Source organism: Loxodonta africana, chromosome 4 (genome assembly GCF_030014295.1).
Source record: "Loxodonta africana isolate mLoxAfr1 chromosome 4, mLoxAfr1.hap2, whole genome shotgun sequence".
NCBI lineage: Eukaryota > Metazoa > Chordata > Mammalia > Proboscidea > Elephantidae > Loxodonta > Loxodonta africana.
The window spans coordinates 34,739,692-34,754,532 of NC_087345.1; the positions used below are offsets into that span (position 1 = coordinate 34,739,692).

The 14,841-nt window shown below is 36.7% G+C and overlaps 1 protein-coding gene across 4 annotated transcripts in view; it reads right to left on the bottom strand.

Moving 5' to 3' along the window:
* Positions 1 to 14,841, bottom strand: part of NEDD1 (NEDD1 gamma-tubulin ring complex targeting factor) — a 56,673-nt gene that overhangs the window by 26,471 nt on the left and 15,361 nt on the right. For all 4 annotated transcript variants that reach the window (XM_064283700.1, XM_064283703.1, XM_064283701.1 and 1 more), the window contains one exon: positions 12,746 to 12,886. In XM_064283700.1, the coding sequence (XP_064139770.1) occupies positions 12,746 to 12,886 (141 nt within the window). The remainder of the gene's footprint in view (positions 1 to 12,745; positions 12,887 to 14,841) is intronic.

Sequence of the window (14,841 nt, forward strand, 5' to 3'; positions counted from 1 at the left end):
ATATAAGCAAAACCAAAATCCCATGGACAATATTTACAATGAAACTAGATGATGAGGTATGTCCCTGAGCCCCAACATAGACACGAGTAGAACAAACAATAACAGGTACAAATCCATCATGGCATTAGTGTCCCTGTAAGAGAAAGCACAGGAAAACAACAGAGTCTGAGACAGATTTGAGAACAAGGGAACTTCAGAACAGTCAGAAGGTATTCACAGGCAATCATAGTGGGCAATTTCAGAACATCAGCCAAAACCAAGAAAACCTACTACAACAGTGGGTCTGTGCAAGAGGTCTTAGCCCCCATGAACTCCCCAAACTGATCCACCAGGGTGCCTCCCTTCCAGGTCAGGACCCTATACCAAGGAGACACTGCCAGGAGTGGAAGCAAACCGCAACAGGAAAGGAGCAACAGAACAGAAGGAAAGAGAAGGTCTACAAAGAAATGAGGGAGTGAAGTAGCCAGGGAACTTCAGAAAGCAAGTCATCATTTTTTAAGACTACCCGAAAACAACAGAAGAGGGAGCTTTGTGAAGTTAGAAAAGTAACTCTGGAGGCCATCTCTGTCTAGAGATAAATTTTACAGATAAATTCCATACAAAGTTATTATGAGAACAAAAAGAAAAAACAAGAAGCAAAACCGGCATCCCTATTGACAATGAAACACACCAGAAAGACTTTCCCAACAGATGATCAAAAAGATAGTAAGATGATACAAGGCATGAAAAAGCAACATAAATCAGAATTATAAAACTCATAAGTGAGATGTCAGATCTTAAGAAAGAATTAGAAATAAAAAAGCTTTTTCAGAAATGAAGGCTCATTTAGAAGTAATACAAGAATAGGCACAACAGATAATGCCTTAAAGATAGCTAAAAAGGAGAATTTTTTTTTTTAATCAAAAAAGTAAAAACAATTTGACAGATAGTGAAAAACCATAGAAGGTAAGCAAAGAAGATTCAACAAAGAAAACCAAAGATGGGGGAAAAATACCAAAAAACTGTATTTCAAAAACACTTTCCTGAAATACAAAAGATCTGAAACTACATATTGAATGAACACACCATGTCTATGAGAATAGCAATCCAATATGACAAACACTAAGACACAGTCTAGGAAAATTACTGGACTTCAAATAAAAAAGTCTGGGAATCTAGAGAAAGAGAGCAAGTGACTTATAAGGGAAAAAAAGTAGATCATCACCAAATATTTGAGACCAAAGAAAACAGTAACACATTTAAGCTCCTCAAGGGAAAAAAAAAAAATGTGAGCCTTCTACAGGGTTACAATGAAAGAGAATTCACAACCTCAAAGGAAAACCAAAAGCATAAGACATATACTTACGAAAACAATACTAAAATACGGTGCTCATTTCAATTATAAGAAATTGGAAAGAACTTAAAACAATAAAAGAATGTTTAGGTAAACTGGCAATTGAAGAGCAAAATACTCTGCAATCATGAAAAATTACAGTTATGAGGACTAATTATATGAAAAATACCTAGGATATAAAACTAACAAGAGAAAGGCACAAAACAAGATTGGATAAGCAGGGTTACAAAAGGAAGACAGAGCCAAACACAACACTGTTAAGAAAAACATCCTCCAAATTACTCCCCATTAAAGAAAATCTGGAAGAGAAAAACAAGAGAAAAATTACCCTTTAAGACGTAATATATAAAGATACAGGTTACTACTTTATTTTGTACCTACATGTCAATTATAATGTTGTTCAAGAGCATAATATGGGCGGCTAGGCAAGTATGGAGCCCTGGTGGCACAGTGGTTAAGAGCTCAGGCTGCTAACCAAAAGACTGGCAGCTTGAATCCACCAGCCACTCCTTGGAAACCCTATGCAGCAGTTCTACTCTGTCCTGTAGGATCGCTATAAGTCAGAATCGATTCAACAGCAACGGGTTTTGATTTTTTTGGGTAGGCTAGTATACATAAATACTAAGAAAATATGTTGAGAGAATCCAGGACATGTTATCATGCAAACATTTTACACCAATGTTTTTGTGGTCTTCTATATACATAAAAGAGACCAACCACTACTGTAAATATAAAGCTTTGTAGTCAAACTTTCTGAGTGTCAAAATTTGGGTATAATCATAATTGGTCAACGAAGTAGACCAAATGAAGAATTAAACTCATTCTTAATAAAATAATGTTTTAAATGTAATTAATAATTATTTACATTTACCAGATGTCTGTTCCAAGCAGACTTTTTAGTATTTACAAAATCTATTCATAAAACATCAAAAGTTTCACTTAAGTAAATGTACTTAACATATACTGAAATGTTATATTTAAAATTTCACAGAAAATCTGTTAAAGATAATTTTTTTAAATCTAAGGAATCAATAAAATATGGTATCACAATGGTTAAGCACTTGGCTGCTAACTGAAAGATCTGTGGTCAAACTCACCATCTGCTCCACGGAAGAAAAAACTGGTGATCTTCTTCTGTAAAGATTACAGCCTAGAAAACCCTATAGGGCAGTTCTACTCTGTCCTATAGGGTTGCTATGGGTCGGAATCAACTTGACAGCATACAACAACATTTTTAACCACTTTGTAGAAGGCTGCATTTTTGAGAAAGGCAACACAGGTTAACCTAATTGTGAGCCTAAGCTGCTAAACTTGCCAAACAGTGACATGCAATTATAATTTAAGAAGTCTGTCAGCCTGGCTGTTCTGTAGAAGCTCTTTTCCCTCTGCATAAAGACACTGTGATCCACAAAAAACTAATAGCTTCAATCCAGCTCAGACATTTCAAAGTAAGATTCTAAATATATTCAGGCAATCTCATTTCTGATATGAAATGAAGTACAATGCAGATTCACTGAGACACCATGGTTTTGTCACTTTTGCTAACAAACCAATTCGATCATTGTTAAAGATTTCAAACTCTTGATTGTTCTTAGAAACAAAACTAGAAAAAAATTAATTTAATCATTGGATGTGCCCTACCTACAATTTTTCTCAATAACCCAAATCCTATTTAGAGTAAAACTCATCAACATAGAAACTGGGCCGGGTAAGTGTGTTTGAATTCAATTATGCCAATCCTACTTTTTGACAGATTTGAAATTTTTATGAAATTTTTTTAAATTTAAAAAACAAATCTTTAATATATTTGAAACCTTAAGCAAATTTTAAAAAATCTTAACAAACATTAAAAAAAAAAAAGAGTACTCAAGCAGCAATTCTAGGCTTTTGGTCAACAACAGATAAATTAAGCCATAACTAAATCATTTACAGGGGGGAAAAACACTCCAAAGACTTAAATTACACTCTCTGTAAAAGGAAAACATAAGTATGCAGAAACATGAAAACTGTGACTTTCCTAAGAAAACTAGGACTGCATCCTTACAAACACAAAGGTATTTCCCCTCCATTCATTCTGTTTTAATGGTACAGCTTATTAGAGAAAAACAGAATACAGTATACAAAAAACATATAACCATTTTACCAAGAAAAGGAAAAAAAACCACACTCCAGTTCAATTTCTTAACCTTCTTTAATGTTGTCCTTATTTATGTTCGTCTCAAACAGAAAATATGATTACCGAAAAGTTGTTGCTGTTAGGTGCCGTCGAGTCAATTTCGACTCACAGTGACCCCACAGAGTTTTCAAAGCTATGATCTTTATGAAAGCAGATTGCCAGATATTTCTCTCCTGAAGCCACTGGGTGGATGCTGGGTGGGTTCAAACTGCCAACTTTTCAGTTAGCAGCCAAGCACTTAATCATTGCACCAACAGGGCTCCTCAAAGTTAATTTACAACTGGCAAATGAATGGGGGTTTGGAAGGATTGAGTTAAACCTAAAGAAGTTCAAACCAATTGGGAGAAATAAATCACAACAGGTGTTTTAATGTATTGATATGATTATTCATTAAAAGCTCTCACAGCAGTTAACATTCGCTGATCTTTAACCAAATGTCAGGCACTATGCTAAACACATTCAGCATCTCATTTAATCCTTAAGGAAAAACTCATTGAAAGGATCTTATCATTCTCATTTGATGGATAAGAAAAAGGAAGCTTCAGAGTTAGCAACTTACCCACATTCACACAGCTAGCTAAGCGCTTTACCCTATACCAAAAAAACCTAACTTGCTGCGGAAGAGTCGATTTCGACTCACAACAACTCCACAGGACAGAGTAGGACTTCCAGGGAGCGCCTGGTGGATTTGAACTGCTGGCCTTTTGGTTAGCAGCCAAGCTCTTAACCACTGTGCCACCTGGGCTCCACTTTACCCCTACTGCTCTCCAAATAAATGCGCAGGTTATTATGTAAATTATACCAGAAGATCCTATAAATATGCACTCTGCCCAAGCAAGAGGCAGCACATACATGTAGATCCCAGTTTCTGGTACATATGACACTGGACAAGAGATAAGCCTTGAGTATTACTATTTCCCTAAAACTACAAGACAAATTTATACAGTTTTGCTATGCAAAGTATCAGTGAAAGTCTTTGAAAATCAATAATATAGCAATCAGTTATGGAGAATTTTAAAAGATTTTTTTTTTAATGTGAGGAAGACATAAGAATAACAATGCAAGATTTCCAGAAGTTTTGCCTACCCAGTTATGGTTAGGTGTGCACTGAAGGCATTGGGGTAAAACGAAGGTCTAGGAACTGACAGACTACCAATTGAGATGTTTCAACAGATGCAATGCTAGAAGCACTCACTTGTTTATGCCAAGAAATGTAGAAGACAGCTACCCAGCCAACCAACTCAAAGTAGAGTCAACCTTAATGGCATAGATGGAATAACACTTTTGAGACTTTCATTTGCTGATGTGGCATGGCTCAAAATGAGAAGAAACAGCTGCAAACATCCATTAATGACTGAAACCTGGAATGTACGAAGTATGAACCTAGGAAAATTGGACATTATCAAAAATGAAATGGCACATTTAAAGATCAACATCCCAGGCCATTCTGAATTGGAAAATCACAAAGTCTGCTATACTGGGAATGACAAATTGAAAAGAAATGGTGTCACATTCATTGTCAAAAAGAACATTTCAAAATCTGTCCTGAAGTACAATGCTGTCAAAGAGATAGGATAATATCTATATGCCATTGAGGAAGACCAGTTAATACGACTATTAATTCGAATTTACACACCAACCACTAACACCAAAGAAGAAACTGAAGGTTTTTACCAACTTCTGCAGTCCGAAATTGATCAAACATGCAATGAAGATGCATTGATAATTACTGGAGAGTGAACTGCAAAAGAAGAAAACAAAGAAAGAACCGTAGTTGGAAAATATGGCCTTGGTGATAGAAATGGTGCCAGAGATTGTATGATAGAATTTTGCAAGACCAATGGCTTCTTCACTGCAAATATTTTTTTTCAACAACATAAACGAGGACTATACACGTAGACCTCGCCAGATGGAATACACAAGAATAAAATTAACTATAACTGTGGAAAGTGACAATGGAGAAGCTCAATATCATCACTTAGAACAAGGCCAGGGCCTACTGCAGAACAGACCACCAACTACTCATTTACGAGTTCAAATGGAAGCTGAAGAAAATTTAAACAAGTACATGAGAGCCAGAATACGACCCTGAGTATATCCCACGTGAATGCAGAGATCACCTCAAGAATAGATTTCACGCATTGAACACTAATGACTGAACACCAGACAAGTTGGGGGATGGCATCAAGGATATTTATCATATGTGAAAAAAGCAAAAGGTCATTAAAATGAAAGGAAAGAAAGAAAGGACCAAAATAAATGTCAGAACAGACTCTAAAACTTGTCTTGAATGTAGAATGGCTAAAGGGAATGGAAGAGTGATCACGTAAAAAAGACTTGAACAGAAGATTTCAAAGGGCAGCTCAAGAAGACAAAGTATTGAAATATCCAAAGACCTGGAGTTGGAAAACCAAAAAGGAAGAACACCTTCAGCATTTCTAAGCTGAAAAAACTGAAGGAAAAATTCAAGCCTCAAGTTGCAATACTGAAAGATTCTATGAGCAAAATACTGAACAATGCAGGACACATCAAAAGAAGATGGAAGGAAAACACAGTCACTGTACCAAAGAGAACTGGTTGACATTCAACCATTTCAAGAGATAGCATATGATCAAGAACCAATGGTACTGAAGGAAGAAGTCCAAGCTGCACTGAAGGTATTGGGGAAAAACAAGGCTCTAGGAATTGACAGAATACCAACTGAGATGTTTCCACACATGTAATGCCGGAAGCGCTCACTTGTCTATGAAAAGAAATGTGGAAGACAGCTACCTGGCCAACCAACTGAAAGGAGATCCGTATCTGTGCCCGTTGCAAAGGAAGGTGATCAAAAAGAATGTAGAAATTACCAAACAATATCATTAATATCATGCACAAGTAAAATTTTGTTGAAGATCATTCAAAAGCAGTTGCAGGGAACTGCCAGAAATTCAAGCCAGACTCAGAAGAGGGCACAGAATGAATAATATCATTGCTGATGTCAGATGGATCTTGGCTGAAAGCAGAGAATATCAGAAAGATGTTTAACTGTGTTTTACTGACTATACAGAGGCATTCAACTCTGTGGATCGGAAGAAACTACAGATAACATCGCAAAGAATCAGAATTTCAGAATATTTAACTATGCATACTTTAAATCAGAAAAGGTGTGTGTCAAGGTTGTACTCTTTCACCATACTTATTCAATATCAAGGCTGTATCCTTTCACCATACTTACTTAACCTGTATGCTGAGCAAATAATCCAAGAAGCTGGATTATATGAAGAACAACACAGCATCAGGACTAGAAGAAGACTCATTAACAACCTGTGATATGCAGATGACACAATCTTGCTTGCTGGAAGTGAAGATTTGAACCACTTACTGAAGAAGATCAAAGACTACAGCCTTCAGTACTGATTACTCCCCAACATAAAGAAAACAAAAATCCTCACAACTGAATCAATAAACATCACGATAAATGGAGAAAAGGTTGAAGTTGTCAAGGATTTCATATTACTTGGATTCACAATCAATGCCTATGGAAGCAGGAGTCAAGAAATCAAATGACATATTGTATTGGAAATACGCTGCAGAAGACCTCTTTAAACTGTTAAAAAGCAAGAATGTCACTTTGAAGACTAAGTGCGCCTGACCCAAGTCATGATATTTTCAATCCCATCATATGCATGCATTAGCTGGACAATGAACCAGGAAGACCGAAGAAGAATTGATGCCTTTGAATTATGGTGTTGGCAAAGAACGCTGAATATACCATGGACTGCTACAGCAAAATGCTTTTTAGAAGCAAGGATGGAGAGATTTCATCTCATTTACATGTCAGGAGGGATCAGTCCCTGGAGAAGGACATCACGCTTGGTAAAGTAGAGGTCAGTGAAAAAGAGGAAGATCCTCAAAAAGACGGACTGACACAGTGGCTGCAACAATGAGTTCAAACACAGCAATGATTATGAGGATGGGGCAGGACCGAGCACTAGGTCTTTCTACCACTGAGCTGCTACGGGAGTTTAAAGAGCCAGTCTTTTAGTTAGCAGACAAGTGCTTAATTGTTGCACCACCAGGGTTCCTTTGCCTACCCTCCAACAATCCAGTGCCATTGAGTCGATTCTGACTCATAGAAGGCCCAGCAATTCCACTCCTAGGTGTTTACTTAAGAGAAATGAAAACACATGTCAACAAAAGACTCACAAAAATAATCACAGTAGCTTTATTCATAATAGCTAGAAAACTGGGAACAACCGAAATGTCCATCAACCTCCGTAGCGATTAAGTGTAGAACACTACACAGTATTACAACAGTGTGAACTACTATTTCATGCAACAAAGTGAATGAACTTAAGACATAATGATGACTAAAACAAACTAGCTATGTATGATTCTTTAAAAGAAATATGGGGTATTGACTGGAAAGGGTAGGAAGGAATCTTCCTGTATGCTGGAAATGTTCTATATCTTAACCTCGGCCGTAGTTACATGGGTGTATGTATACATAAAAATTCATCAAAGTGTACACTTAAGATATACTTTATTAAATATAAGTTACACTTAACTTCAAAAAAATCTTTTACACGTTAGGCCTAGACCTATAACTAAACTCAATGTTTTAAGAAATATCCCTCATGTTTGATTTCAATTAGAAAACTCTACCAAGATATAAAAATTGAAGCATAAGATCACACGATAGCATCTGATCTAATTTTTAGAAACCCTGGTAGCATGGTGATTAAGAGCTACGGCTGCTAACCAAAAGATCAACAGTTTGAATCCACCAGGTGCTCCTTAGAAACTCCATGGGGCAGTTCTACTCTGTCCTATGGAGTCACCATGAATCCGAACTGATTCAACAGCAATGGGTTTGACCTAATTTTTATGTTACTGAAAATTCACCTTGGAATTTATCATAATTCTAATAAACAAAAAAAATTACTTTTTCCTTAAAAGGTTAGCTATAAACACTAGATATGATTTTTTCACAATAGTTCTAAAGTCTGTAGGCTTAGACTTAATGTCTCCATTATCAAAATACAAATAAAGTAAAAAGAGAACCTACAGACTGGAAAAAATTTTTGGCTACAACATATTCAACAAGGGTCTAATTTCTAAAATTTATAGAAAACTTCAACACCTCAACAATAAAAAGACAAAAAATTCAATTTAAAAATGTGCAAAGGATATGAACAGGCACTTCATCAAAGAAGACATTCAGGCAGCTAACAAGCATATGAAGAAATGCTTACAATCATTAGCCGTTAACCAAACTAAAAAAAACCAAACCAGTTGCCTTCGAGGCAATTCCGACTCATAGCAACCCTATATAGGACTGAGCAGAACTGCCGCATAGGATTTCCAAGGAGCGGATGGTGGATTTGAACTGTCAACCTTTTGCTTAATTGACAAATGCTTAACTGCTGCATCACAGGGCTCCATTAAACTAAAAAAAAATAGAGAGACGCAAATCAAAACTACAATAAGATACCACCTCACCCCAACGTTACTGGCATAAATCAGAAAATAGCTAATGCTGGTGAGATTGTAGGGAGCCTAGAACTCTTTCAACACTGCTGATGGGAATGTAACATGGTACAACCACTATGTAAAATGATATGGCACATCCTTAAAAAGCTAGAAATAGAAATACCATATGATCCAGCAATCCCACTCTTAGGAATATATCCTAGAGAAATAAGAGCCGTCATAGGAATAGACGTATGCACAACCATGTTCACTGCAGCATTATTCACAACAACAAAAAGATGGACACAACCTAAGTGCCCATCAACAGATAAATGGATAAACAAACTGTGGTATATACACACAACGGAATACTTTGGAAAAATAAAGAATAGTGAGGAATCCGCAAAATATCTCACGACGTCAATGAATTTGAAGGACATTATGCTGAGTGAAATAAGGACAAATAGTGTATGAGACCAGCATTATAAAGTAACAACGAAAGATTTGCAGATTTGCACACAGAAAAAAAAGGAAAAAAAAAATGTTTTTTGGTGGTCACAGGGGGTGGGAGGGGAGGGGGAAGGGAAGGAAAATTATCAAATAGATAGAGGATGTGTTAATATTGGTGAAGGGAAAGGCAATACACAATATGGGAGAAGTCAGCACAACATGACCGATGCCGAGAGAGAACACTGAGAGGAATACAAGAATACAGGACAACTATGGTAACTACTATAGCACAGACAATCATGCAACAATAGTATTAACAAACGATAATTTACAAATGGATACATAGGTAGATAGATAATGCCAAGAGGTATGGGAGGGTGTAAGGGAGCACACCCATCGGCAGACACAGGTTTGGTGGTGGGTATTTCTACATGTATGACTGTAGATGCTCCTCATATATTAGTATAGACAAAAAAGACACAGGGAATCTTCTTATAACCATTGCCACTGTGTTGATTACGACTCATAGCAACCCTATAGGACAAAGTAGAATTATCCCACAGTGTTTCCAAGGAGAGGCTGGTGGATTCGAACTGTTGACCTTTTGGTTAGCAACTGTAGCTCTTAACCACTACACCACCAGGGCTCCACATTCTGACATAACCAAATGCTTCAGGGGATGAAGTTCCAAGGCTCAAAGGCAAAGGACCATAGACTTGGGGGACATCTACGTCAACTGACACAACATAGTTCATAAAGTCAATGTTCTGCATCCTACTTTGGAGAGAAGCATCCGGGGCCTTAAAAGCTTACGAGTGGCCATGTAAGATACAACTACTGGTCTCTCCATCCATAGCCGACGAGAATGAAAAAGACTCAAAGACCCAAGGAAGCAATTAGTCCAAAGGATTAATGGACCACATGAACTGCAGCCTGCACAACCCCAAGACCAGAAGAACTAGATAGGACTTGGCTACTATCACTACCTACTGATATGACTGGGATCACAACAGAGGGTCCTCAACAGAGTGGGAGAAAAAATGTGGAACAAAAAATCAAATTCACAAAAAAGGCCAGACTTATTGGTCTGACAGAGATTGCAGGAATCCCCAAGACTATTGCCCTAAGACACCCTTCTGATTTGGAGCTGAAGCCATTCCTGGAGATCACCTTCCAGCCAAACAACAGACAAGCTCATAAAATAATAACACCCGAGAGGAATATGCTCCTTAGAACTATCAATTAATTATACAAGACCAAAAGGGAAACATTTGCCCTAAAGTGAAGATGAAAAGGCAAGAAGGTAACAGGGAACCCAGGGCAGAAATTGGGAGAGTGCTAACACACTGTGGGGAATAAAACCAAGAACACGATACACTTTATGTACAAACTATTGAGTGGGAATCTAATTTGCTCTGTAAACTTTCACCTGATGCACTCACACACACACAAAATACACACACAAAGGACACAAAAGGAAGCCCCAAAACAAAATTTTCTGACTTTCTGACAATATCAAAACATTATAAAGCTCATCTCTGGCAAATTTCATCGATAAAATACAACAGTGAGATTGCTTATAAGGCCTTTTTTATAGTTCAAGTATTCTATGATTCTGACACTGAACAAATCAAAACCTCTGATTAGTTTCCTAAATGCCTTCCAAAATAAAAGTAAAATTTCAGTTTGGCATTCAAAGTCCTACACCACTATGTTCATGCTCACCTTTCCCAACTTCTCTCACATTGGTCCCTATATAAAACCCATGTACTTTCCTTTCTCCTTGTTTTTGTTCATATGATTTCCTCCAAATAAAATACCCTTTTCCAAAGTTCTGTATTAGCCTATTAAAATCTTTGCGATCTCGAAACGGATTCATCCATTCATATACTTATTAGGCATCTATTCCACATAAGGCACTAAGCAGGACAATAGGCTAAAAACAAAGAAACAAAACATGGTTCCAACTATAATGTAGACATTTAAAGAATTAACCCTAACACAAGTTTAAAAAAAAAAAAAAAAACCCACTGCTGTGGAGTCACTTCCATCTCAGGGTGACTTCACGTGTGTCAGAGTACAGCTGTGCCCCATAGGGCTTCCAGTGGTACAGTTTTCAGAAGTAGATCACGAAGACTCTTCCAAGCTGCCTCTGGGTGGATTCACACCTCCAATCTTTCCTTAGCAGCTGAGAGCATTAACCATTTGTACCACCCAACAACTCCTAATACAAGTCAGCATCAAATAAATCATAAATAGAGGCCAGTTTATACTGTGGCAATAAAAATGAAAAAAATCAGTTATCTTGGACCCAGCTGAAACCTTCCCTCCAATTTTCCCTATTTTATTCCTAATCAGATACTCTTCTCATTTCTGTTCTGAATCACCTTTAAGACTTTTTTATGTATGTTATATAAAAATACGTAACATATTTATGTTATCTCCCATAATGCTAGAGTATCTGTTTTATTCTAATTCATATAAAGCTCGAGAAAAGTCCTTTTTACTATACATTTTAATAGTCATTAAATTTTCTATAAATACTATTGAAATAATTATTTTAAAAACTGCTTTCCAAAAATAAAGGTCTCCCATGTTTTCTCCTGTGATGGTCAGAGTGATTACACACAGAGCTCAGAGTGATTACACGCAGAGCTCAGAGTGATTACAGTAAAAGGTAAGGATTAAAAGAAGTTGCACTTCACTGGACATTTCTGTGGAGAATTTCATGGAAAGTAAGCCAAGAATCAGGTATCTTAAGAAACTGATTTTATTCTTTTAAGACTTTTCAATAGAATAAGTTTTATTAAGAAAAAAATGACTAATTTTCTTTCATTAAATGTTTCCCTAAATAGTCCTGCATTAACCTGAAGTATATAAGTAAGCTTTGATACATTATCATATACTCAAGCAAATAAAAAATTACCCTGTGCCCAAACACACTCAATTATCTCATGTCCACCAAACAGAGCACTTCTAAACATAAGCATCTCTCTCGTAGCTAACACAGTTTGAGCTATACAACACTTCTGTAACAGAAGTAACATAGAAAGATTAATATCCAAGTTTAGGCTTAATCTATTACCAGTTTTAAGGAGGATGTGACTATTCAACGGCATAAATGAACTCAAGTAAGCACCATAATCTAGTATAAAGCAGCCTGTTATTTGAATATTTTTAAACACTACTATTAAAAAATAGCAACCTTTTAGTTTCTCAAGCAAGCTAAATGCAAATTTAAAACATTTTAGAATTAAAAAAACCTAAGTTCATTGTCTTATGTAAGAAATTCAAAACATCTCAGCTTTATTTTGAAGAAACCCATACTGTACCTGGTTATTGCCATGGCCAAATGGAGTACTAGATAAATTAGTGGTTACACTGTGCAAAATAATTTCACCACTCAGAGATCCAGAGGCAACATAGCAATCATTCCAATTATATGTTACACAAGTTACTTCATCTTTATGATCCTGAAAAAGAGAAATTAAAAGTACAGTGTCAGATAAACTTCACTCGAACAGCTCACTTTCATGTTTTTATAAATACCAAATATGACATATTTGTCAATCTAATTTTTATTTTATTTTAACAGTTTCTTCAAATAACCTAAAAAAATTATTCAGACAAGTAGCAGACCATCTAATCAACACCAACTCTTTTCAGGGAACTGAGATTTATTTTTGGTATCTGTAATAATGGTCAGGTACTTTTTTTTTTTTTTTACTCTGAAAGTTTTCCAGGAGACTTTGGAAAGGTAGTTTTCTAAATGCTATCATGTCTACCTTAAAGAAGTCATTTCCACTATCAAGTAACATTTATTGAAAGTTGACTGTTATGAGGCCCCCGCCCCTAAAGAGCTAAATTACAGTTCAATTGAGAAGACGGGGTGTTGAAGTTAACACGAAAACCACAGAGTGAATGCGGAATGAGTGCTGGAGACAAAGTGTCAGAGGAAAGAGAGAGGCATCACTGTGAACTGGGGTGACAGAGGAAGTTTTATGGGAGGCATAAAGCTACAGTTCAACCTTAAAGAAAGGATGTAAGAGATAGGTTAGGGGAAGGAGAAAGAAACCACACACATTCCAAAATGAAAGACAGCAATCAACAAATGCCCAAAAGCCAGAACGAAGAAGGTGTTTTTGACAGATAATAGCGGCTGCTTCATTTGCTGAGTACCTGCTAGTGCTAGGGGCTTTATATATTTAATCCTTAAAACCATCTTGAGAGGCAAGGTCATTGTTCCCATTTTATAGATGAGCCAAATGAGGTACAGAAAGGTTAAGAAACCTGTCCCAGCTTACATAACTGCTAAGTGGTAGAGCCAGGATTCATTCCAGGCCAAATGCCAAAGCCTACGCTCCTTCTCCTCCTATACCAGCTGCCTCCCAAATCCAAAGGAGAATCCATTTTGAGGAAATAAAACTGCTGGGTTTTAAACAGACTGAGTTCACAAGGACTATGTTTTCCAACATCAAATTAGAGACGTCTAGCAGAAGCATGGAAAGTGGTCAGGGTTAGGAGCATAGTTTTTAACAGTCATATCTTATAAACAAACTATGCTTTGTATCTATTAGACTAACACAGTATCAAGAATAGCGGATATTATATTCTACTATATTGAAACTTTTTCAGTGGGTCTTCAAGCATTTTTTGGAGGTTTTTATTTATTTTTTTATTGCATTTTATTCCTTTTCTAAATCAAAGAAATAACTTTTATCCTGAGGAAAAAGTGTTTGATTAGAAGAAAAACAGACTAGCAACGTTTTGTGCATCAGTCCCATTTGGGAAATTAAGAATGTGGGATCCAATTTCTATAACTTTGTAAAGAAGCAGGTGTTTTCATTATTTCAACCATCAAAAATCAGTCATTTAGTAAACATTTACTAAGTACCTACCATGTGCCAGAATTGTGCTAAGTAACCAGGAAGAGGACTGTAGGGAAGGGATTCAAAGGTGAAAGATAAGATTTCCCTGTCACAATTAGTCAAGTACTTTTTTAGCTGAATGAATGGAAGAATGAAACACTCTAAGAGCTTCAGACAACGAGAAGAAAAAATACTAAAGTAATCGGGGAAGATGAGGCTGGGAAAACGAGTAGAATCTTGCCATGCAGTAAAGAGGGATGGGAGTTAAGTGATGCTCTTAAAATCTGTGACAATATGGGACAAAACTGGCCTCAGAATTCCAATCTCTTCTCAATTCTGTGAGATACTTCTTACTTATAGTAGGTGTATCCCTCTAACCCACTGCCATCGAGCCACTGCTGACTCATAGTGACCCTATGAGTCAGAGTAGAACTGTCCCACAGGGTTTCTTCCAAGGCTATAATCTTTACAAAAGCAGGCTGCCATGTCTTTCTCCTTCAGAGCTGCTGGTGGGTTTGAACTGCCAATCTTTTGGTTAGCAGCCAAGCACCTAACCTTAA